Raw genomic sequence first — 26988 nt, forward strand, 5'->3', positions numbered from 1 at the left:
CATTCAAATTAAACGTGACTCCTAGGACCTTCCTAAAAAGTCGCTTTCAGGGACAGGCCTCAAACCTCGTCTTACACTGTGGTTAACCCTAGATTATCTTTTATCCGCTTTTGTACGTTACCAGTTCTCTTTGCCTTCGAGTAACTTACCTCAGTGCATGGCTGGTCATCTCAGTGCTTGCCATTCTAGAGTGTGATCACTTCAGTCCAAGGGCCACAGGCCCTGTGTTACAGTGGCAGGCACAGTTCTAGCTTATATGCAGCCAGCCACCTCTGCAGAGCAGTAGAGAAGCCACAGCTTTATTTTCAAAACTTCTCTCTTTCATTTTCCCCATTTTTGTACAATCCACGTTATCCACGTTATACCAAAAGCAGTTTGTATCCACTGTGTATCAAGAACCCTAAAAATGTTTTTCCTATTTTACCCATAATTCCACTTCTGAAATCTATCTTAAAGAAGTAATCTTAAACTCAGAATAAGTTTTTAATGGGCACTGATATTACTAAAAGCCTGAATAATTCACTATAAGAAAAAGTAGAAAGGACTTTACTACTCAACTGCAGGGGGATATTTAGGGGAACTAGGACACATCCACTTGATGAAATTTTATATGGCTATTAAACACAATGCTTGTGAATTTTGTGAAATAATATGAGAAAGTGTGCATGATACGTTTAATAGAAAGAATAAAGGTACACAAATTTCTCCATCAAATGAAAGTATATATTTTTAAAAAACATAAAAAGATAACCCGTATAAAATTAGGGAGGGGTGTGTGTGTGTGTGTGTGTGTGTGTGTGTGTGTGTGAGTGAGAGAGAGAGAGAGAGAGAGAGAGAGAGAGAGAGAGGGAGAGATGCAGAGGCTGAGACACTGGTAATAGGCACCAAAGTATGAAATGGTCACTGTTCTGGTCATGATATCATGAATGATTTTCCCTACTATTTTTTGTAAATATTTTTCATGTTTCTTTATCTGTGTTACCTTCACAATCCTTTTTAGAAATTAATTGCTGTTCTCCTCCCAAAGATGAGAGCCCTTTCCCTTCAGATGCCCAGAGCCCCATGTTCCAAGCTGCCTGCCTAAGGCTTGCTACTGTCCAGTCTACCCAGAAATCAGAACCTTCATGAATGCTCCTTTTTCTTCCATTATAACACAACTTTCCTGCCTATTGCTTGAAACCTAGCCTTTCCAAACCAGTCTGAGAAATACATTTATATTCAAGTGTTAATAAATTCTTCACTGGTAATGTTTTCTCTTTCAACTAATACATATGCATTTCTAAGGAGATCTTCTGGATTTAGCATCTTCTGTTCAAGGGAAGGCTTCTAACGGTGGCGATTTTCATGAGAACCGTGGAAGGGATGTTTTTAAATAAATAGATGGATTACTTAGCACCCTATAAATCAGGTCATGCCTAATCCGTCTATATTTAGGCCTAGTCATGAGTAGGTGATTAATGAATATTTTTCATGCTAGTATTTAGCAGACCAAGGCTGCGTCTATAACCGCATAATCATCACAGTGGAAATTCTGACTCAGTTGTGATGTTCGATAGGAGGGGATCTTTGAATAGTGCTTTAGATGACTCCGTGCAAAGGCTGTAGTTGGTGGCCCAGCTTTGCAAGTCTTTCCAAAAGTCCTGAAGCAGGTTGGCATGCCTTCACTTGGCCCTGTCACTTCTGCTTAAATTTTTTTCATGGAGAACACTCATGATCACAAGACATTAAGGTGAATTTCATCCTGGGCGGCCTCCCTCTGTGAAGTGAATCAGCATCATGGGATCCCCCTGGGCTCAAAGTCCCTGGTGGGTTTATTTTTATACAACATTCCTCTAGGGAAAGGGACACCCACTGTTGATTGGAGTAACCCCAGAGAACATGGGTAGAAGGTTGTTCTTTATTTTGCTTTTCTTTATTTTGCTTTTCTTTCTCTGGCTTAGCTTTCTAAACAAGTAGCTGTAGAATCTGTCTCCACTTACCTTACCCCTCTCCAGTTTGGTTTCCTCCTTCCACACCTCAGTCCCTGAAATTGCCTTTGAGAGTCCCAATGACTTCCATGTTGCTAGAATCAGTGGTCACTTCTCTGTCTTCTTCTTGACCTTTCAACAGGATTGCAGAGAGCTGACTGTTCTTTCTTGCAATACTGGTTTCCTCTCAGATCGTGTGATTCTATACTTCCACTTTTCTGCTCTTCTGCTCCTTCCCCATGCTTTTCTGGCATCTCCTCCACTGCTTGCATTCCTCAGGGTTTGTCCTGCAACCCCTTCTCTTCTTTGGCTACATTCTTTCCCTACCAATTCATTTGCTTTCGTGGCTTTAAATACCAATTTTATGCCTATGACTTCCTGATGTGTATTTTTATCCCAGCCATGCAGCCTAAACTGCAGACTTTGTATATAACTTGTGTGTCTAATTGGCATCTCAAACTTATCATGTTCTAAATAACCTTTGATTTTTACACTCAAACTTATTCATGGTTCCCTTCTTTAGTCTGGTCAAGTCTCTGGTCAAATATCTTCACAGTGAAACTTTTCTTGGCCGCTTTATTTAAAATTATACAATCCTTTCCCTGACCAGTGTGGCTCAGTTGGTTGGATTGTCATCCAGTAACTGAAAGGTTGTGGACTTGATTCCCAGTCAAGGCACATATCTAGGTTGTGGGTTCAATCCCTGGTCTGGATATGTGTGATCCCTGGTCCAGGCATGTACAGCAGATGGCCTATCAATATTTCTCTCTCTCTCTAAAAAAAAAAAAAAAAAAAAAAAAAAGGAATGTAAAAAAAATGTCCTCAGGTGAGGATTAAGTAAATAAGTTAGTAAATAAATAAATAAATAAATATTAAGCCTCCTACTTCTGTGGACTTATCTGACCTCTCTTCCCTAATCAGGGTAGTTCCAATGTTTTTGAATCTACTTCCTTGAATCTTGTTCCTTTGAATCAAAATCTAGACACAGGACACTATCAAATAAGGTCCATGTCCTGAGGTTTAGTTATACTATTACCATTCATCTTATCCCAAAAGACCCATGCATTCCCATTATGCTTTATTTTTACTCCTTATATTTCCTCTTTCTGAAACTACTCCCTCCTTTTTTTATTCTCCTTGACTGGTTAGCTAACTCCTCCTTGACCTTTGCAATTCAACTCATGGTATCTTTTCTGGAGAACCTTCCCTTACCACCACCTGACCCCAGTATCCTATTACAACGTATTACTATATGTTAATTTCCTTGTCTCTCTGTTACTAGACTCTGATGAACATTTTTAGAGGAGAGATGACCAATAGGTCTGATTAGATATTTTTTTCCTAACATTTAGCACAGTGGCATAGTTCAGATACTCAGTAAATACTTGGAATGTGTGAGTATTGGTTGTAACCCATATATATGCATGGTAGGGCTAGAAACCACCCTATCTCCTGTGATCTAAGTGCCATTTTTGCCAAAATCCCATCTCTGTAGAAAATAAAGCTATCCATAAGATTTGAAGGAAAGGGGATTAGAGGGGTGCAGGGGAGGGGGTCACTCTCCCTCCTTGTGATGTATCTTTGTTTCGCACTAGGTCCAAACTCAGTGTAAAATTCAGCCCCCCATTTAATGTTCACAGCCCACATTGAGTGCAGGAGGCTTTAATGAAGCTGTAGGGATGCCTCAGAGGCCATTCTTCTCCAATTCAATTTTCTTCTCTTTCGCTACCCTTATCTCTCTGTGTCTATCTCTTCTCCTGAACAAGACCAAAATTCTTTTTCCTCCATTTTGAAAGAAAACCCTTCTTTTTTTTTTTTTTTATATTTTAACAATTTGTTTATTGTTGGACATCTAGTTTGCTTATAAGCTGTGATAAAGATTCTTTTTTTTTTTTAATTTTTTTTTTTTTTTTTTTTTGGTTTTTCAGTTATAGTTGTCCCCTTTTCCCCTAATTTCTCTCCCCCACCCATCCCACCCCGAAAACCCTTCTTTTCATTGAAGCTAGAATACTAAGTAACACTCATCCAGGTCCTCTTTTTCGGATGGTGGGATGCTTGACTCCTAGAATTTATCAGGTTATTATTTCCAATAACAACCATTTCCTTTCTAAGAATTCTAGGGGTGTAAGTCACAAATAGAATGATTTCACACGTGTTAGCAGAATGTCAATGAGAGGACAGATGAATCGGAAGCATGAAGAGAGATGTGGTCCTCCCTAACCTGGGCTTAGTTTTCATGCTGGGATGTGGGTGTCACCCTGAGGAATAGCCAGTTTGTTGGCTCAGGGCAACTTGAATGCCTGGGAATTTCTACAAAGTAGATTTCAAGCTCTACTTTTGGAGAATGATCTAAAGAACATTGGGCCCCTCAGTTCCCTGAGACTTGTCCATCAATAGTTTTTGCCTCTATTTTCGAGAGACCAAAAGCAGAGTACTTCACCTGTCCCAAATCAGAGGTGTTACAGCATCTCTAAAAGGAAGGGTGAAGGTGCAGCTCCCTGTTCTTGATCAAAGATGTTGAGTGAGCTAATTACTTTTGTTTGTTTGAGTTTTTGTTTGTGCTTTTTCCCCTTTGATCCACAGTAAGGGATAAGGATTTTGCACAGTTAATACCCAAGAACATAGCCCAGAGCAGAAGTTCAGCAAATCTGTGTTCTTGAAAGTCTAATTCCAACTTCTCTTCACAGCAAGTGAGAAACAGATGGCAGTGGTGTGCAAGGAGTCACCAAGGGAGTATCTGCAGCCTTTCAAAGACAAACTAGAAGAGTTCTTCCAGAAAGGTAAGAAGCTGTGTCAGCTGCACATAGACAATACTCTGCAGCATCCATCCTTCACTCCACTGCCCCATGCATCCTGGCTGCCACTGGCAGCTTCAATGACTCCATTAATCCTTCTTCCCATGGTGGTTACATCCTCAATGTAGATGGAGTTGTCCTAGAACTTTTCTATCACCTTTCAAATCTGTTTTAATATTTAAAATTTTTTATGTTACTCCTGCTTTTATAAACTTTGAGCAGAGGACTTTTTCTCTGTCTTTTCATGGAACCCAAGAGGATCCTGAGCATGTTTACTGACAAACAATGTATGTGCAAGGCTTATGCCGTCATACATTTCAGGTTTGCGGTCAGCTTGGACAGGTGGATGGGGATTATCTTTTCAGTCTTAACTAGTATAGCAATTTGGAAGTTTGTGTTGTATTTGTCATTACTTTTCAGAAAGGAAAATTGGGGCCAGGTGAATGTCACACGTCCAATCACTTGGCGCCCATCAGTCCTTTGGGGTTAGGAGGTGGAAGTGATATGCACGAGACCCAGCAATTATTTAGAAAGCTCACCGAGTTATGTTTCTTCCTCCATGATTTTGGCAGGAATGCAGAACTTTTGTCAATCACTGTTAGTGAACGTGGAAGTTTAATGCATTTTGGATATTTCCTATTCTAATTTCTCAAATTCAGCTTAAGATGCGAAACAAAAGTAAGTGTGGGGCACAACTTCCAGTTCTAACATAAAACATCTTGGGGATGTAATATACGGCATGGTGACTATAGTTAATAATAATGTATTGTGTATTTGAAAGTTGCTAAGAGAGTAGATCTTAATAGTTCTCATCTGCAGAAAAAAAATGTAACTGTATGGGATGGATGTTAAGTAGACTTATAATGATCATTTCACAATATATACAAATATTGAATCATGTTTTACACCTGAAACTAACATAATGTTATATGCCAATTATATCTCAATAAGGAAAAAAGTAAGTGTGGTGTAGTTAGAGGGAACTTTTGTGTTTGCTAGAAAGCCAGAGGAAGTGCATGTGGGAACATTTGGAGATGTACCAACATGCCGTTTCTATTTATTAATGAGGTCACATGATACCACACCTTCAAGAATGGACCATTAAGCAGGGTGAATCCATACAGTATGGACAAACCACCTTGGATTGGTAGGGAAATTCTCAGTCCATGATTCGGAGGAACTCCATTTCAGCTGCTCCTTTGGTGCAGGGATCACTTGCCCCTCCTTCACAGGAGAGCTTGTTTGTGTTGAGTTAGAAGTCAGGGTTCTTCCTTGGACACTGCTGCGCCTCGCACATGATGGAAGTAAGACTGTCAGGCAAAGTGCCATGTTGAGAGCAGACAGTGATACCAGCACTTACGTGTTATGTGACTAAAATAAGGTGGATTTTATAGGTGACTTATCAAGACAGATGTATTTGCCTTATGATTATGCCATGTAATATAACCTCAAGGGGCTGAAGAAAAGCGTGAAATACTTTCCTTTGCTGACCCCCAATTAAGAATTTCTGCTTTTAACATATATGGAATTAACTTGAAAGGAGGCTCACATGTACTTAGATTCTATTTTTATTTTAATTGCTATTATTCTATATCTGGAAAAGTCTGCAAGGTATATATCTGAGTATTATCTGCCTATATGCTGTAGTGGCCTTAACCCTTTCTCCTTAAACCAGCTAGCATCTTAAAACTTAAATTGTAAGTTTTATTCTTTTTGTTAGAAAAAGAGAAATATGAAAATATTTAGACCCTTGAATATCTTCTTTAGTGCCTTAGGAAAGGAATTCACAAATTCACTTTGGGGTTTTGTGTTAGTCTCTTCTCTACTAGGTTTCTCAAGAAACATCTTGTCTGTTCTGAGAGGGGGAACCGACTTGAGACAAAGTAGACCTCACATCGGGGAGGGAAGGACGCAGCCACAGAAAGATGTTCTAAGGATGCAGCCTGGAACAGTGGTTCTCAACTCTGGCTGCACACTAGAATCACCTGGGGGAAAGTTTTAAAATTTTGACACCACCAGCATCTCTGGAGGTGGGAACAGGCATCAGCATTTTTACTCCCCAGGTGACTCCATTGGCCAGCCCAAGTTGAAAACCACTATTGCCTAGCTTTCCTCACCTTTCAATGTGTATTCAAAGATGTTTATTCAGGGCCCACTGTACGTTAGAGACTGCCATAAATGCTGGGAATACTGAGAAGAATTATATCCTTCTTGCCCTCTCCCAAGGACTATCTTGTTGGGGAAAGATCTGATGAAATGAAGGAGTCAGCTCTTCTTTAACCAACACAGGGGAGAGAATATGGAAAGGACATTAAGAATGACCTCAAATCACAGTTAAAACAAAATCAGCCAAAACACAGCACAAAAAGAATCTAAAGGAAAATTGCCATTCTATAAAGACTTTTAAAATATATAAATAAATACTGTAGCAACCTTAAAGATGCCTATTTGTGTTATAAAAAGAGCCACTGTTGAAACAGTCTATTACTATTACCTCATTACTTAACTGAGGTGGTCAAAAATCAATGTAGAATCATACTGTCCAATATTACATATGGCAGGCACTAGCCACATGCAGCTGTGGGCAACTGAAATGCGGCTAATGCAATTTAAGACATGGGTAGGGTAAAACACAGAGCAGATTTTGAAGACTTAGTGCAAAAAAAGGTACATATTTCAATTCTGATTTTTTGTGTTGGTTATGTGATAAAATGATAATATTTCAAATATATTGAGTTAAATAAATAAAATGTTAACATTAATTTACCTCTTTCTTTTAGTTTTTAAGCATGGCTACTAGAGATTTTTAAATTATGTATGTGGCTCACATATTTCTGTTGGAAAGTGCTAGTCTAGAGAACGTGGTCTCTTGGCTTTTCTTATCTCATTCCTTTGCTCTCCTCTTCACTTTTTTACGATGCCTTCTTCAGTGTGAATCTGGGTTATTGGAAAGCAGCTTCATAAGCTAGCTTCTCCCCACTGTTGCTCTGTGTCTGGTCATGGTTTGGCTGTCAGATAGGGATGCTTAGTGGAAGGAAACACCAGCATGCAATTTCATCACTGTATTCCTCCGTGGTTCAAAAGGTGGGGCTTGGCCAAGTTGCAGAATATACAGATAGAATATCTCTTGGCTACTATGGAATTCTAACTAGTGGTCCCCATTCTTATGTTGATATTTTGCTGATTCATAGGAAGTGTAGGATTTTCCATTCATAATCAATATGCATTATCCACCGTGGATAATCAAATTTTTATGGCAATTATCTTACAGCTTAAGTATAGTACCTCATCTAATATACCACTCATTGTAAGAAACATTATTATTACAAGTACTACTAAGAAAAATTAGCCCTGGCTGGTTTAGCTCAGTGGATTGAGCGTCGGCCTGCGAGCTAAGTGTCGCTGGTTCGATCTTCCAGTCAGGGCACATCAGAGAAGGAAAACTCTGACTCCAAAAAACCTCCGCTGCCTTGCGGCATACCTCTTCAGGGGAAAGGCTAAGGGAGTAAACCCCGACAGAAAATCCGGAGCCGGAGTCCCTAAGGCGGTTTGACGTTGTGGTCAACACCGGCAACTCCTGCGGCGCACCTGAAGCCAAGCTGTATCGACTCCGTCTTTCCCTTGGACCCTTCAGCTGCGAAGAGAGGGGGGGTCTGCTGCATGGGCAACAGCAGACCCTCCATATCACCCTGCCCAGGCTCTGTAGCTTCGGCTTCACTGGAGAGGACACTCCAGCGTCATCGCAAGATGTCGATTCAACACGGGAGGAGACAGATACCGTGTCACTCCCGAGTCGGACTGCACAGCCATTCTCGGCGGTGCAGATGGACTCTTGAGAAGCTGCACCATCGTCTCTCGAGACGGACGGCTGCCGACGACGACGACGACGACTAAGAAAAATTTCTGGCAATTAAACCATGATGTATTATAGGTTGTTCAATGTATTCCAATATCAGAGGTGCTAAAATATGAAAATGCCATCCATTTTGAAGTTGATGTGGTATGTTACTATAATAAGGCATATGGAATTAGTGAGGAGGAATGTCCAACGCTTCTATGTAGGTCAGGGAGGACTTTCATCAAAGGAGATGTTTTGTTCAGATTTTGGGGAAAAAAACAAATATAATAACAATGATAGATAACGTTTGATGAATGCTACTGAATGTCAGGCTCTATGGGGAGACCTTCTTTCATGTTTAGTCCCCATGACAGCCCTCTGAAGTAAGCACTATCATAACCCTGTTGTACAGATGAAGAAACTGAGGATGAGAAATTATCAGCCAACAATTTATGAAGGGTATTGCAGGCAGAGGAAAAAACACTGCAAACCTCAAGATGAGAGGCACAGTGCATTTGGGGATGGTAAGAGAGTTGGTGTAGCTAGTTCACAGGGGGCATATGAAAAGATTACAAGACCAAAAAGGAAAGGAGAGTAACAATATGACTTACTAAAGAATCTGAACTTCGTCTTACAAGCAACAGAGAGCCTTTGAAAAATAGCACATATGGGAATGACATGGTCGTGTTGTTTTGGTGTGGGATCGTTTTGCTTTTTTGTTGTTAAAAATACACTATACCTAAGGGCAGCATACGGAAGATTTGGAAGAGCCCAAGACTGGAAGCCAGTCTGTCAAGCTCTTCCTCTGAACATTAGTCCAGGTGAATGATGATAAGAATGTGAGCAAAAGCAATCACAGTGAAAATAAGAAAGGAAGGAACACTTATAAAGCTGTTAGTAGTTAAAGGACTAGATAATCCACGGAAAGTACAAAAACTTGTAGAAAATTTTTGGGAGAATAGATAATTCCTTTAATTGTTTAAATAACTGGCTGGATACTAATGAGGAGGACCAGATTTGGAATGGAAAACAATGACATAAGCTTTGGACACACTGATTTCGTACACACATGAGCCACACAGGTAGAGATGCCGGCTCATGGGAGAGCACTGAAGGGGACTGGAGAGGGTAGCAGGAATGACTGAGGCAGCACAAAGAAAGGGTGTATGAGAAGTTCCTGAGCTATCTGGGTATCTAAGCACCCAGTGTAATATAATAACTATAATTGAGAAAAAAATATTTGTACACTTCCATAATATTTGGGTATTTGGCAGGAAGTGGCTACTTTGCTGTTAAGGGTCTTATCACTCATAAAGTCTTAAGCAGTTGCATTCTTTATGCCTGAGGAGTCACATACATACATTGTGACTCAGTTGATTCATGGTTAGACTAATTTTTATATGAGCCGCAATGCAGTTCTTCTAACAATCATGATGATTTCATTTTTCTTTTGTAAATCATATCCTGTTGCCACACGCAAGTGGAGATGATGTGTTTATTCTTATGTGTTTTATCATCCTTCACTATTCAAAATGCCCTTAAATAGTATTATTTGACAAAACTGCAGTACACGCTCTTTATAATTTCATTTCCTGAGCAGAATGGAAAGTAATTTTAATGGCACCATGTTTCACAACCTCCACAGTGTCTGAGCCTTTTTCCTTATATGGTTTTTCTTTTCCACAGTAGGCTCTTGTTGATTCCAATTTACAGCTTAGTAGTGTAACTTCGCGCAGGCATTATTTGAGCTCTTGTTTTCCCACCCTCAGATCAAACATGGTCATAATGATATGGCCTTCGAAAATGTGATGCTCACATTAAAAGCCCCCATAAACATGGCAGGGATCCTGTAATTGAAAGAAGGCGCAGAGCAACTGATTAGGTCCCAGGTATAGATCTTGTAGGTGGTCTTTTCATGCTGTTAAATTGGTCATTTGTATTTATAGCTTTGGCAGGGAGGGCTGAAACCTAAACTGGTGCTAATACCAGCACTCTCCCACACTTGGCCTTATCTCATTGTCCATTAATTTTATGTGGCATCCATGAATGGAACCAAATCAAAATGAACCTGAATGAGCCATGCTAGTCCTAGTTAATCAAACTATCCTGTGAGGTTCATTAACCAGCTGAGATGAGAGATATTCTAAATGTCAGGAAACTGTTTTCTAGTGAAAAGTAAATAGATCAATTTACAAAACTAAAAAACAAACAAAACGATAACTCTTGACTTTCCACATTGGATGCGAAAAGAATTATCTAAATAGCTGAATACCACATGACAGCTGGGATTATGCCTATCTATCCTACACTTTCTTATCCCAACATAATACAGCATCAGCCTGTCCCATGATAGGTGTTAATAATTATGTGTTGAATTATTGGACAAACAGCCTGAGTCTTCTAAAGTTCCTGGAGGGTATTTTTCCTCCTCTGTCATTTTCCTGTTTGAATTCCTTTAGAATTGGTAAATCATGCCAGAATCTGATGAGACACATTTTTTGGTGTATAACGCATGTCTGTGGTCAAACCTCCTTGGACATCAAAACATTGATGTTCTAAAAATGATGCAATCCATTCTTAATAAATGCTTGGCTCAGATTAGATTGACAAGGTCCATACTGAACCTCTAAACTTTAGAATAAAAGTAGGTTATTAGGTAATCTCTTTTCTTCAACTCTCAGAATGTATGTAGAAAGAGAAGCATCTGCGTCAGCATATTCAAACACTGGGTTACAGAGATCAGGAAAGATCAATGATCTAGACAGTGTGACCTATGGAAGGAAATAATTCTTCCATTCTTTAAAGAGCTGGTGGGAGAAAGAGCTATGGCTGGGGGATGCCTGCTCTGTATTGACCGCACCGGATTCTGGTGTGCCTCACTACTGCTCAAACAAGTGACAGCAGGGATGGCTCCAGGTGACATCAAATGGCCAAGAATTAGCACAGTCTGCTGTGATTTTTTGATCACCGAAGTAACAGCCGTAATCCTCGGAAGGTGGAAAAAGCTGTCTTTATCACAGGTTGATTAAGGAGATTTTTCCCTGAAAGAGTTAGTTTGAATCAGTTGTTTTTGTTTTATTTTTTTCCTGGAAATTTTTGTAAAGAGAAGATATCTGCCCCCCACCCCCCAACTTAGTTTCTTTCTCCCTTTATTCCCTTCTCTCTCTCTTCCCTCTCTCTCCTCCCTCTCTTGCTTCTCCCCAAACTCCCCCACCCCCACTTTATATCTTTAATTTACTCAATTTTCCTTTTCAGCCAGGTATCCAATATGTTGTCTGTTGATTAACTCCAGTTCTCTTTTTCTTTTTGTCTCCAGTGAAAAATGTTGCAAAAAGAATTAAAATGCCTAAATTATTTTTATGTATGTATAATATAGACATAAATACCTGAAAAAGGTAGTATCCCCCCTCCCCCTCAAAAAATGCTATAAATCAATCTCACTGTAGTTTTAAAATCTTTAAATAAAGAAGTACATTTCAGACCAAACAGAGTTTATTCCCAGAGCTTAAGGATAATAGGATACGATATTAGGAAGTCTATTAATATTATTATTAATAGCCCTAACCAGAAAATTCATATATTTAGATATAAACATCTCTTTACATGTAAAAAAGGCACTTGACAAAATTTAACATCTATTCTTCATTTAAAAGCTTGATAAAACATTAAGTAACATAACTTTCTTAATATAATAAAAAATAAATGTCATGGTCCTAGAGTTGTAACTCATGTCACAGACAAAATCTCAGTCTTCTTGGTATAATTGTAAGACCTCCTGAACATCATTTTCAAAAAGACTAACATCCAAGAGAAAGAAAGGCAAATAATGTGAATGGTGAAAGAAACTTTTAAAACATATTAAAAGATGCCACTCTCAAAATAGAACTGTAAAATAAATTACATTGAAATTTTACTTTTCATCTATAATATTGGCAAAATTACAGAAGTTTGATAACAAACTATGTTGGCATTGTAATAGGGTGAACTTCGCTGTTTATATTGCTTGTGAAAGCGTAAATTGTTACAGTCCATTTGGAGGTCACCTTAGCAGTATCTATTAAAGTTACAAATGCATATGCCTTTTAACTTGGCAATTATACTTCTAGATGCATACCCTCAGATATGCTCCCACATGCAAAGTGATTTATGTACCATGGTACTTATTGTGACGTTGTTTGTAACAGCAAAAGATTGGAGACAACCTAAGTGACCATCAATAATGCCATTGTCAATTATGGTGCTTCCATACAGTGGAATACTAAGCATCTGTTTAAAAAAAACAGAAAGAGGAAAGTCTTTATGTATAGACAAGGAATAATCTCTAAGACATATTTTAAGTAGAAAAAAAAACAAGGGTCAGAAAACTGGGTATATTATCATTTAAGAAAGAAGAAGGGAAAAAAAATGGATACTACTTAATGAAAATCTCTGAGGAAAAATAAACTAATCTAGGGCTGATATACTCCACTGGTCCTTACCATACCAGCCATGCAGATTGTCTGTTCTGTTTAGTTGGTACCCAGGTTGTTGTTAAATATTTAGAATATTATCCCTGAAAATAATCAGATTCATTGCTGTAATGTACAGAAAATGAATGGATGGGGTTCAGAGGTGTTATGCAAGCTTTTCATAATCTTTTAATCAAAGCAAACCTCTTACAAAAATTAAAGAAAAAATATTTAAACTACTTCCATTTTTTTTTTCAAGACTGCTTCCCATTGTGGTACCAACTGGAGTCCCTTAGGCTACTGAATCCAGCCAGCCCTTGTTCAATTTCCAAGGGACTGGAAATTAAATGTGCTCCTTCACAGACTTTTCCCCTCTTAGGAGTCTGGACTGGACGACTCAGAACAGTGGTTCTCAACCTGTGGGTCATGACCCCTTTGGGGGTTGAACGACCCTTTCACAGGGGTTGCCTAAGACCATCGGAAAACACATATATAATTACCTATTGTTTTTGTGATTAATCGCTATGCTTTAGTTATGGTTGGGGGTCACCACGACATGAGGAACTGTATTAAAGGGTCGCGGCATTAGGAAGGTTGAGAACCACTGACTTAGAAAGAAATTTGAGGGCCTCTTGTATTTTCCTTCTCTTGAAATGGCAAACCAGGTCAGTGTGCTAGGACCTTGCTTTCTTTCCTTTCTCAACACCCGTCCACACCTGCTCTGGGCAACGGAACCCTCCCAGCATGTGTATGTGTGCGTGTGCATGTGCATCTGCATGCGCGCACACACACACAGGCACACACACACACTCTGCTTATGGTTCCGTCACTTCCTTGTGATGGATGTAACTGAAATGTCCGTGAAGAGGGCTCCTTGCTCCAATATGTGGGTTGTTTTGCTTTTTGCTCATCTTTTCTTCCCTGTTAATCATAATCCTCTTCTCTATTTCATTTGGGTCCTGTTAACTCTCCAGTACATAGATGTCTTAGGTGTTTCAGTGGACTCTTTTCTGAACATACAGGTGAGAGAGTGAAAACCTACCTCTTAAAATACCTTGGCACAGGCCACCTTCTAACCGTAACCGCAGGACAGAGCCACTTACTAGTCATTTATCTCTCAAGACCACGGTCAGGATCTGACCTCTCCTATGAGTGTTTACCTTCTAAGCCTTAACTCTAATTTTTTGAAAAAAAGGCTTTGTCTCCTCTTTTTAAGCAATGTCTCAGAACTACATACAAGTAGAATAGAGATGGGGGTGTTTGGGTTTGAAGGGAAGTGTAGGGTAAGTGGTATTCACTCTTACTGGGTCTTTTCTAGAGCAGCAGGTATTAAGACGTGAGACTGAGACACTTTAGTAGAACAGGGAGAATACCTTATAACTTGAGTAAGGCCTTTAACCATGTAAGCATTACTAGGGCCCACCGCATGATGGTATGGTCAGTGTTGATGTAATCTCTTTATTTCCCTTTCATCACCGCAGAGTCTGAGATCCTTTGGAATCACAGAGCTGCAATTACAGTAACTCCTTTCTGAGGAGTAGAAACATCCCCAGGTGGAAGTATGGGATGAAGCCAAGGGAAGCAGGCTCTTTCTGTCCATATATAGACTTTCTCATCCATTTGTGAATTTCTCTTTCCATATTTCATTGGCTTATGTGAGAAAACTAGAAGGAGACTAAGTTGTGTTCCCCAGGAGAAGGATTTTAGTAACTTCTGAAGTTTTATTCCTGATATTGAGCCATAATTGCATTATTTAATCTTCTTATTATGACTGCATATATACTTTTAGGTTAAATAGACATTTTTTTGTTTTTGTTTTTTAACTATTCTGAATGTAGCAAAAAAAAAAAGGCATTGTGCTTGAAGTTCGGAGACCTGGGTTTGAACCCTAGCTTCACCACTTTAACTTCTCTGTGTGACTTTGGGCAGGTTTTTAAAATTTTCTGAGTCTTTTTTTTCTTGTCTATAAAATGGTAATAGTAAAATCTACTGTATAGTGTCATTATGACGATTAAATGAGACCATATACATGTAAAACCATTGTGTGAACTATATAAATCATTAATAAACACAATGTGTTATTTTTAGAACATAATTATTATCTCATCACAACTCTCTGCAAGAAACACGCACTGGTTCAAAATTTCCCTCCAGTTTTCAATTCAGACAGGGAGTTGGAAGGATGCCTCTTGACTTCAACAGTTGAAGCACAGCGCTTCCTTTAATCTTTGCAGCAATCCTTTGAAGCTGATGTTGTTATTCCTACCTTCCAGGTTAGGAAACTGAGTCTGAGGATTTCAGTAACTTATTCAAGGTCAGGGTGATCTCAATTTTAATGTTGTTACTGTGCCATCCTGGTAACTTTTAAAATCACTTATTTTTCTCTGTGTCCCAAGGCTCTTCTGGGTAACTAGAAACAAGTATTTGCTCTCACCATCTGGACAAGAAAAATGTGAGAATAGCAGACTTATCCACCAGAGCTTAACCCCAGGGACTCCCATTCCTAGAGTCTTGATAGAGACCCCCTATGACCTTCCCCAACATTAACAATGGAGAAATTTCATTTGCACTTTGGAAATAACTGTGGTGACAAGTAGTTAAGTGTTTTACTGAATTGGTGTTGAGCTCCGAATTCTTGCCTAATAGTTGTTTTCATGATAAATTGCTTCATATAATTGTTGGCTCCACCACCATTTCCTCTTTGGATTCTTTACAACTATCATTGAGATTTTAATCAGTGATTGATTGCAGTTGGTATCACATGACTTCTCTTTGAATTACTCAGTTATTGTGTTCTTCATGCTGGAAGAAATTAACACCTAGACTGCCTTCTGGGAATTATTTTGCCGAATACATATTATGTAATACGCGGTTTTGCAGATAATGTACAACTCTGGAAAGATCTGTTTATTCTTTTAAATAACACAGGTCTGTTTCTTCTGCTTTAGAAGAATTGTGGCGGCCCCAGTAGGAACCCAGGGCTGAATGAGATAATGTAAGTGGAGCATTTAGCGCAGAGCCTGGCACTACATGTCAGCAGCTGCTGCCACAGTTATATTCTCATTTGAACGCAGTCTTATCAGATGGTTCAGAGGATGAAGTTCAGAAAGTCAGTCACAAAAGTGTTACCTTCCAGGGAGCAGCTGTAGTTCCAAATTCAAATGGCAAATAATAAATAATTACAGTGAAAGATCTTAGGTACTAAAGGAAAATCATGTTCATCTTGTTCATCTCTTTAAAAGTAAACCAAAAGCAATTAATATAAGCTGGATTTCCATAGGACCTGCAGCTTCCTTTTTGTTATAATTTGTAGATATCATCAGGTATATAATTAGGGTAAATATCAGGTAGGAAGATTTAGCATATGTTAAAAGGTACCAGATATAGATGGAGCTTTTCTACAGGATTGTATTCTTCCACCATTAAAATATTTTATTTTAAAGTGTGATTTTAGTTTCTTTAGTTGCATCTTAATGAAAGGAAGTGTTTATACAATTCCATTAAAGGCACACCTTATGGATACCATGCCATGGCTACCCAAATCAACAATATTACCACCTAGTGGCCTCTGAGTTGAACTGCAAACACATGATCGTTGGGACCCACAAAGTGCCTTTTCTCAGTGGCTAAAAGTGTTAGAAATGACAGTAAATACCACTAGAGTGAATGACTTTATCCTTGATAACTGTTATGAATCAGAACATTCAAACTTTGCTTTCTAGAAAATGGGAGAATGATGAGACTTTGAAAGGTTGCAAGCTGAACCCAGAGAATGTGGTCAATTCCTTAATCCTTTTATTAATCTTTTAAATTGAAAAGAAATATATCTCCCTTTCTCTACCAGTGTATATATTTAAGTTTTGATTGAGCTCTACTATTTTTCTTCTGAAAACTTAAAAATGTTTATTTGAGTAGATAACTGTTTTCAACAGAGATGAACAATGAATGTTTTTTCTTTTTTCACTATAGGAAATATGCAATGCCAGATCACACCCTTTTATAAGTTTATCAAAATCTAACTACTTGGCTTCTTAAAGTGCTGGTCCTTGATAGCACACCCTCACTCCACCTTAGAGTCTGACACGAGGACCTTTGTTAATACCACTTCCCCTCTACCTACCCCTAGCATCTACTGAGTTGTTGACATTCAAATTATTCATCGAAATGAACAAAACATCTGCCTGCTGAGCTCATCGCACCATCCCAGTTTCTTGCTGAAAGAAATAAAATGTGAAGTGAGAAATTATAATAATTCTAGGGGAGTGTGATATATTCAAGTTGGTAATGCAGAAACACACTAAAAAATCTATTTGAAATTATTCTTCCCAGGAGGGCACTATTCTTTCCTTAATGTCTTCCCTTCCGTTTTGTGGCTCTAAAATTAAGCCTAATTGCTAACAAAATATTACGTGCTTGATCATCTGCTTTCTTACACTTACGCTTCCTCTGGCATTGGTTTCCAGTTTGTAGTCATGACTGTGGCATTAATTGTAATTGATCTGAGCTTCATGTGGAGAAATGGGTTCCAACATGTTGACCACAATTGATGGAGTGCGATAGTCCTGGTAAGATTCAGGGGATGGGTTTTATATCTCTCTCAAATTGTTTTCTTAGTGTTTCTGTTGTAGTCTCCTGGGAGATTCTAGCAAAAAGAGGGCTAGCTTCAGAATTACACAAACCTGACTTCAAATCCCTTCCCTAACTATCTGACCTTGGGAAATTTACTTTATCCAAACAAGGCTGATATCTCTCATCTCAAAGGTGGAGATAATAATACCAGTACCGTAAGGTTGTTTTGATAATCAAATCAGCTAGCATATGTCAGTCACCTAATGCAACAGCTAATATAGTCATAGGCATAAATATTTGTTCTCTGCCTTCCCTTTACCCTCCTGTATGTTCCCTTGTGCTTTGGTGTGATTTACATTTTATAAACAAAGTTCCATGTAAGATACTTTGCTGACCATTGGTCCTCCTTTTGCCATACTAGCACAGATCTAGCTGCTCAAACTATTGATTAAATATCAGTTAAGATCTTACTGTGTTCTGGAGATTGTGCTACTCGGTATCGATACAATGATGAGCAAGATGAACACAGTCTTTTTCTCTGGAATTTTTATTTGCCAGTAGAGATTATAGCTTATTGGCGTCAGGAATCCCTAGGGTATATTCTGGTTATATGTTGCCACATAGCCAACTCAACAGCTTAAAACAACAACTTATTACTATTTCTTATGGTTCTATGTGTTGACTCAAGTCAATTGGGTGGTTCTTGCTTTGAGTTTACCATGAGGTTGGAATCAGAAGGTGCCTGGATTGGAATCTGAAAATTTCTTTATACAGTACACGTAAATGGATACTGAGTGGGGATGGGTGGCACAGGTGGGGGCTGGCTGGACGTCTCCTAGTGCAGGTAGTCTCTCCATGTGGCTTGGTCTTCCACACAACACGGTAACTGTAGGGTAGACTTCTTACTAGTGGCTGGCTCTTTCCAGAACAAATGACTTACCACCACCACCACCCCCAAAGAAGCAGAAACTGCTAATCCTCTTAAAGGCTAGAAATAAAACATGGTGCCACTTTTGGTCAAAGAAGTTACAACCCAGTCAAGTTTCAAGAGAAGGGAGAAACAGACTCCACCTCTCAATGGAGAGCAGTACATATGTACAGGGAAGGAAAGGATTTGGTGGTGGCCATCTGAAGTCAAGCTATCACAGTGTGTAATTGGTTGTCTCTCAGTTTCATGTCCCTTGATATCTAGACTCTTAACTTGTAGGTTCTGGCCTTTAGTTGACTTAGCTCATCCAGATTTGTAAAGCTGGCCACTGGGTACTTGCCCTAGGTAAAGGGATACATGATGTCTTCAGGGATCAGATAAACAGCAAATGTGTTTGCTCTGGTCCTTATAACTTCTTCCAGAATAATGTTTCCAGGGAATGAATCCATCATTCTCCTCAATCTCTCTCTCTAGAGAAAAGTCCTTATTTGTCTGTGTTACTACATGAAAAGAAATAACATCCTCAAAAAGAGTAGCCTTAGCCCTGCCTGCTGTGGCTCAATGGATTGAGCATCGGCCTGCGAGCCAAGTGTCGGTGGTTTGATTCCCAGTCAGGGCACATGACTAGGTTGCACGTCAGGTCCCCAGATGGGGGCGCGAGTGAGAGGCAACCACACAGACGTGTTTCTCTCTCTCTCTTTCTCCTTTCCCCTCTCTCTAAAAATACAGTAAGTAAACAAATAAACAAATAAATAAATAAATAATTTATTTTTTTTTAAAAAGTAGCCTTGCAAACCTACCTTACCAAATGATTCATGTTACACATCTGTTTTAGCACATGAGAACCATCAGCATCAGCCAGGATCTTTTTCCTGGGACTCAGTATGAAGTCCTATTTGCTGCAGTTTCTATTCCACTCCTTTTGAGATGTTCTCCTTAGAATTGGACCCCTGACAGTTCAGTCCCCACCCAGATCTCAATACTTCATGCACTTGACACAATGAAGACTTTCCTCTCTCTTTTTCCCAGGGCAAAAGGTCCTTTAACCTTATAATCTTCTTATTTTAAATATGGTTCAGAGTATTAAACAAACAAACAAAAAAAAGACACAGAAGTCAACTTTCCCAACATGGGAAAGAGAGAAAAGAAGTTTAAACTGCAATAAACATTCTTATTGTCAGTATAAATAATCTGTGTAAATCCTGGGTTTATCTATTTTTACAACTTTCAGAGGAGTAAATTATCAGAAAATTGACAAAATTAAGAATTAGAGTGTTCCTATTCTGTACTCTGGCTTTCAATAAAATTGTCCCCTCTGAAGCCTATGGTAAGTTCTGTGTACCTTTTCAGTGGGTTATGACGTGCTGTCTGGTTTCTGAATGGCCAGGGTAGTATTACCTGCTGTGACAGAGCTGAAGACCCAGCAGTGCTCCATGGTCAGAAAAGCATTTGCTGGTGTATTTTAATCTAATGTGAATCCATGGAGTTGAGTTTTGGTTTTTTTTTTTTCCCAAGAAGGTAAGGAATGTTTTAAAAATGGATTTATGAAGACTCTTCTTAGCTACAGCAGGCAGTTGTGGTCATGTGGAATCAGGATATGATTTGTGTGTGTGTGTGTGTGTGTGTGTGTGTGTGTGTATGTGTGTGTACTTATAGGAGCTCTTTCTGTGCTTGTCAGGGTTGTTGTAGCGGAAAGTCTTAACTATAAGCTACTGAATAACAGAGAAGATAGACCTCATCCATTGCGCTTTGCGTAGATACGCTTTAAAATTCTTTCTGGTTGGGATGGGGCCAAGGGAAGAGTCGATGGAATGTACAGATTTAAGAGCTACTTCTGAATCATATAGAAAATAATACTTTTTTGATTGCTAGTTTATCTACCAGTTTTCAGTTCCTGAAAATATAGATAAGAAATCATAATCTGGAACTTATATTAAAAGTTTATGAGTTTTGCTTACATGTTCCAGGTGGATTGATTTGAAACACCACCTGTCTTAATTTAAAATAATGACATTGTTCCCTTGGATTTATGTACCTTCTTTTCAGGGACACACTACATTTACTCTGAGATTAGAATATCATGTGTGTGTGTCAATATATAACTTTTTTTCTCAAAAATATTAAATGGACAGCATCCAAGAAGAATCTAAGAAGAAAGCTAGAAAAGTAGCCTAGATTTTTTTCCCACAGACTGATTATCCAAATTCAACTAAGATCAATGAGCTGTCAGGGAAAAGGAAAAAAAATTCCAAGCAAATATCAATATATCTAAAGTAATGGCCAAAGGTATAAAGAAAACCACTGGATAGCTAACCTGTGATAAATGGTCATGGCTTGTGTTTGAATTTTGTTCTTCTGAGTAGGTACCTCTTTAAGCAGCAGTTTCTGTGTAGTACAAACCTTTTGTACTGTGAGATACTCCTGTCTACATGTGTCTTCCAAAAATTAGGGGGTGGGGGTGAAGCGAAGAGTCATCTTTTCTTCTTTAAACGATTGTTTTTCATGCTGTTCCAGACTTCACCAGTTGTGTGCATTCTCTTTCCAGCACTCTGGTTATCCAAAATTACAGTCCCTCACTGCTCTGTATGAATGGGCCATGCCAACCACTGGTACAACTTTCTTTTGTGTTTGTACCATTCTGATACATTCCACCTCCATGTTGGGTGGCTGTCCTGGTCACCCCAAGGATTGTTCTACTGCCTTGACCACTGCTTCTCCTCCCCCAAGCAGCTGTCTCTGCCATCATACTAAATGAAAGAACCAAGACTCCAGGATCCCTATAATTTTACAGCACATGGAATCCCACATGATCTAAACTACCTTTCCAACAGCTGCTATACTTTTGAAGCAAAATGGTTTTAATCACTTGCATGCAATTGCCTGCAGAGATTAGTGGCTACAGCCATGCTGTCGACTCCTTAGAAGTATTTTTTTAAGTATATTTTATTGATTATGTTGTTACAGTAGTCCCAATTTTTTTCCCTTTGTTCTCTGCCTAGTACCCCCCTTCCCTCCAGCATTTCCACCCTCCTTAGTTCATGTCCATGGGTCGTGCATTTAAGTTCTTTGGCTTCACCCTTTCCTATATTATTCTTAACATCCCCCTGTCTATTTTGTACCAACCAATTATGCTTCTTAATCCCTGCACCATTTCCCCATTTCTCTCCCTCCCCCCTCCCAGCTGATAACCCTCCGAATGATCCCCATACCTATGATTCTGTTCCTATTCTGGTTTGCTTAGTTGGACTTTGTTTTTAATTTTTAGATTCAGTTGTTTATAGTTATGAGTTTGTTGTCATTTGAATGTTCATAGTTTTGATCTTTTTCTTAAGTAAGTCCCTTTGACATTGCATATAATAATATCTTGGTGGTGATAAACTCCTTTAGCTTTACCTTGTCTGGGAAGCACTTTACCTGCCCTTCCATTCTAAATGATAGCTTTGGTGGATGGAGTAATCTTGATTGTAAGTCCTTGCTTTTCATTACCTTGAATATTTCTTGCCAGTCCCTTCTTGTCTGCAAAGTTCCCTTTTGAGAAATCAACTGAGAGTCTTATAGGCACCCCTTTGTAGGAAACTGTTTTTCTCTTCTTTTTTATTTTTTTTAACTTTAATTTTTATTTTTTAATATGCTTTATTGATTATGCTGTTACAGTTGTCCCAATTTCTTTTCCCTTTGTCCCCCTCCACCCAGTGACCCCCCTGCCTCCAGTTGTCCCCCATCTTAGTCCATGCCCATTGGTTGAGCATGTAGTTCTTCTCAACATCTTCCTATCTACTCCACTCCCTCCTACTATGCTTCTTAATTCATGTACCATCTCCCTCCCTTTCCCCTCTTCCCGCTCCCTGCTGACCTCTCTCCATGATGTTCCCCATACCTCTTTTCCCACTCTCGTTGCCTACTTAGTTTGCCTTTGTTTCGATTCCCTAGCTTCTGTTGTTGTTTGTTGTGATACAGTTTTATTTTATTTTTTAAAATAATACATTAGCATTTAAAAATTTTAATTTAGTTGTAACAAAAACAAAATTTTATATTTAAAAAGAAAATGAAATTACAGATGCATGAAAAGCAAAAGTTTAATATATCAAAAAACACTGTTGTTGCTTGAGGTACTAAGTCAATATTGGGGCAATTTTAAGGTTTTCCAAAAAAAATGCATTAATAATAGTTCTGTATAATATTTAAAATAACAAGAAAATGAAAACATCTTTATACCATATTTTCATAAACTGTTCTAAAGAAAGTTTTCCTGGAGGTTCCCATGCCTCTCCTCATTTTTTTCAGTTCTTGTTTCCTCATTCTGTAATGGTTGACTTTTTTTTCTTCCTTATGTTCCAAATTATTGATTTTAACCCTGGTTTCCTTCCATTCACCATTGGTTTTGTGTGGATTTTCCTTCGTTTCACTTAGCATAGCCTTCACTTCTTCCCTTATGCATGTGCCATACTCAAGCATATCTGTCAAGCCTGTGAGCATCTTTATCACCAGTGTTTTGAATTCTGCGTCTGTTAGGTTGGCTATCTCCTCATCTGTTAGGTTGGCTATCTCCTCGTCACTTAGTTCTCCCACTGGAACCTTGATCTATTTCCCCTTTTGGGCCATACTTCTCTGTTTCCTTATCTTGACAGGCTCCTGTGTTTGTTTGCCTCTGTGTCTTAGGTAGAGCTGTCACTCCTGTTATGTTGTAAGGGGCGGAGCCTTAGGTATTCATCAGAAGAGAGCGACCTGTTTCACCACGTTGTGGCACTATTTGTGTGGGAGGGGTCTGGGAGGGAACAATGCCACTCACTCAGCATTTGCCCCTTTTCCAGGCACTTCTCCTACTTTCGTATGGGACTGGCCCCTTTCTAGCTGTTGCCCTTGCTGTCATTCCCAGAGTGCATGGCTCTGCAGATGTTCTTGGACCGTGGGGACCCTTTAAACAAGCAGACTCTGCTGAAAGACTGGCAGTTTCTTCCTCTGCCCTAATACCCACTGGTTTGCACAGTCAAAAACAGTGAGGCTTGATTTTCCCTGGCGCTGGGACAGAGAGCTTCGCAGTCTGGTGAGGAGCTGGGAGCGCTCCCCAAGTGTCCCTCCTGACTTTTTAAAATGTGTGACTGTGCTTTCTGCCAGCCTGCTGCTGTCATCACTGCTGCCACTGCCACACCGCATCCTCTCCACCCCATCTTCGCCCCTCCTACCTGTCTATCTTTGTTTGTTGGACTTCCATGCAGCTCGATTTTCTGGTTGTCTCTAGTTTTGAGATAGTTGTATTCCTTCTTAGTTGTAGAGGGAGATACAGCGTATCTGTCTAGGCCTCCATCTTGGCTGGAAGTCCTCCTAGAAGTATTTTTAAGGTGCTGATATGAAATGCTCCCAGTCTCCTACTAGTGATCTGGGAAAAATGGAGCTGCCACCAGCTAGTTATTCAAATAGTATCACAGCTCTTCCTAAGAATATGATAATCCTCAAGGTGACCTACTCCTCAGCCCTCTCCAGAAAAGGGATATCTCTTCTTCCTCCAGCTTTTATCTGCCCTTCCACTACCACAGCTGCTCCTATAGTAGAGTCTGAGCTGCACGGACACTCACCAAGGACTGGGACATGGCAGTGACAAGCAGAAACCTGAGGTGATGAATGAAGGATGCACTAAGCTGGGACTGCAAAACTTTAGTGACAACCTCAGGCTTCACGCACCCCATCTGATTTGGATTCCAGGGCAGTGGTACCCCTCCCTTGGAGGATTGGTCCCTTCTTAGGTTTGTTCAATACTAGCTTATTTAGTTAATAATATGTGGTACTCTACATGCTCAGAGGACAAAATCTGAAATTTATTTGGTTGACTTACCAACATAGGTTTCCCTTCCCTTAAGTAGAGTCTTCAGTGCTCCCATAGTAAGTTCTGAATAATTAGAAGCAAGTTGCTTCCTATTTTGTGGCCCTGTTTCTGCACATTAGCACAATAACTGTGGGCTGGGTCGTACAGAGATAGATTTCTTTTTTTTTAAGCCTATTCTCATTTTGAGGAAAAATAGGTCTTCATTAGAATCCTCTCAGTTCTGTTTCCAGACTCGTATTGGTGCCAGGCATTATTGACTCCCACAGTCAGCCAAGGGTGTAACTGAGAAGTCTGGATCTCTTGTCTCAAGAAACCAACCTTTTGATGTAGACTAAGAAAAGATGCATAAACTATGCAAGGAGTTGCTAATCATCATTAACAACCATAGTCACTTTTTGGCTCACGTCTCTTCACATGTAGTGTCCTGCTGTGGAATCTGGAGACTTCCAGTCCTCATCCTCAAGTAGCTCACACTTGACTTTAGGGAACAAGGAAGACACTAAAATGGTGAGCCGTTGTACAGTATTGCAAATGTTAAGTGTCAAGTAAAGTGTGAAAGGACCAAGAAGTCCACTTGAATTGTCTTAGCTGCAGAAGCCTTGGAAGTTAGCTTGATGTTGACCCTTTCCCATTGATTCTTGTATGTGAGGATCTCAACATTTCTGACCTCAGGGAGTGGGGCTGTAGGTGGACAGGATGCTGAAGGTGGTGGAGCTAATGCTACCTGGGGAAAGACCGCTGCTCGAACCAGTCTTTGCTCTGCTTACTGCTCTCTGGCTTTGATCTGGAGTCACGTTCCCAGGAGAAATCTGCCTGCTCCTCTTCTATCACATACAACAGGCTCTCCCCCCAACAACTCCGAAGTTTGGTCCAATTTCAAGGGAAATGAGCTGTTTGTCCAGTCACCATCTCTCGGCTGTGTAAACAAACCGATGGGCAATTAGTGGCTCTGTCAAAGCCTTGGCGCCCACCACTCTGCTTGCACAAATGGAGACTCATCACTCATCTCTTGGACTATAGTCATGCAAGCATGAGATAATGGGGACTGCTTGGCTTTTGAGATTTCTTCATGCTGTGTAGATTCCAGTCTTTGTGTCAAAATCCTGTTGTTCAACTATTTTTGGCCACAGCAACCGGTGCCACTCAGATCATTTGGGGGGAAAAAAAAATTTAGTTGTTTGCTTTTATTTTTTTCTCATTAAACCATTTTCTTTTAATGAGCAGGAAATAGGACTGAGACATAGAGAACTTTAGGTAATAACTTAATTAGCCAAGTGCTGAGTTCACTCAGTTGAACACAGGTTTTTCTTTGCCCCTTGAAGTGGCTGTGTGTGTTGTACCCACAGATGGGCTGGAGTCTCCTGGGCTGCTCAGCCGCCCAGGCCTTGTCAAACGTGGAGCCAGGTCACTTCGAACCCCAGGACTGCTGTTGTTTGTGTTTACTTAAGCATGTCATCCTGGCCTGCGTGTTTCTTCTCACATTCAGAATGTCCAGAGAGGCTTTGTGGAGGGCTCCGCACAAATGACATTGTCTCTTCTTGAGGTGCACACAAATCAGCCCCCAGTCCCTGTTCTTAGCATAAGCTGATGGCACAGTGTTTCTTTTGTTCTTTCTTCAGATGTTGGCTTCACCTCCTCAGCTTTGTTTCTTTTTCTCCTTCTGCTTTTAATTTTCTTTTTCCTCTTACCTCCATTTTCTCTGCCTTCTTTCATAGCTTTCTGTTTTCTCTCTGCCACCCCCTCCCACCACTTATGTTTTTGGTTTCTTGTAAAATGCTCTCCAGATTCATTCTTATTCAGGAATCATTCATTATATGTGCCCAGTGTCATTCCAGTCATTCTGGTCCTTTCTTTTCCCTCACCACTGTCCCTCTGCATTCATTCCTTTCCCAGTCGCCATCTTCCACCTCCTTGAACCTTTGAAATTCTTCCAATCGGGGGTGTCTCTGCCATGTCACATAGATGAGGCAAGAGCACTCAGTGATCCTTTCCACATGACAGCTGTGAAAGTGGTCGTCTCTTCCCCATTTTGTCCTAGGACAGGCCTCTGTTAATGGGCAAGGAAGCAGCAGAGAACACATCCGGTTCTCTGTGGCCAATGATAGGTATTCTTTTCCAATTGTTTATTCACCATTTTTTAAGCTGTCTACTGTGTGGGAGACCCTGACCAAAAAATGGTGAACTAGATACAAACTCCAGCCACAAGGACCCTATAGCTCTGACACAAAGACTTACTCCACCTTTCAGCCCCCGTTGATAGAGCTGACCAACCCATCCTTTAGAAAACTCCCCTTAGCTTTAGGCATTCTCTTTTGTCTTCTTTCTGCTTCATAAATGCTCCTCAGTCTTTAATGCCAGTTCCTCATCTTCCCAGTCTCTAAGCTTCGGGATGCTTCAGGACTCAGTCCATGGATTTCTTCTCTTTCTAGCTCTGCTCACTTACCAGGTGATCTCTTCAAGGCTTCAAATAACCATCTTTATTCTTATGACTCCCATATTTATGTCTCTAGTCCATACCTCTCCTCTGGACTCTTGCTCTGTATGTCCAAGTTCTTGTTCAATGTCTTCCCTTGGGTGCTAAATAAGTATGCCAGACCTGGTGTCCCAAATCAAACTTTGATT

The 26988-nt window shown here is 39.8% G+C and overlaps 1 protein-coding gene across 3 annotated transcripts in view; it reads left to right on the forward strand.

Moving 5' to 3' along the window:
- FMN1 (formin 1) overlaps positions 1-26988 on the forward strand; it is a 393756-nt gene that overhangs the window by 280371 nt on the left and 86397 nt on the right. For all 3 annotated transcript variants that reach the window (XM_090271942.1, XM_090271940.1, XM_090271941.1), the window contains one exon: positions 4655-4747. In XM_090271942.1, the coding sequence (XP_090128068.1) occupies positions 4655-4747 (93 nt within the window). The remainder of the gene's footprint in view (positions 1-4654; positions 4748-26988) is intronic.

Source organism: Furipterus horrens, unplaced genomic scaffold, assembly GCF_987537825.1.
Source record: "Furipterus horrens unplaced genomic scaffold, mFurHor1.1.pri manual_scaffold_3, whole genome shotgun sequence".
In the NCBI taxonomy this organism is placed as follows: Eukaryota; Metazoa; Chordata; class Mammalia; order Chiroptera; family Furipteridae; genus Furipterus; species Furipterus horrens.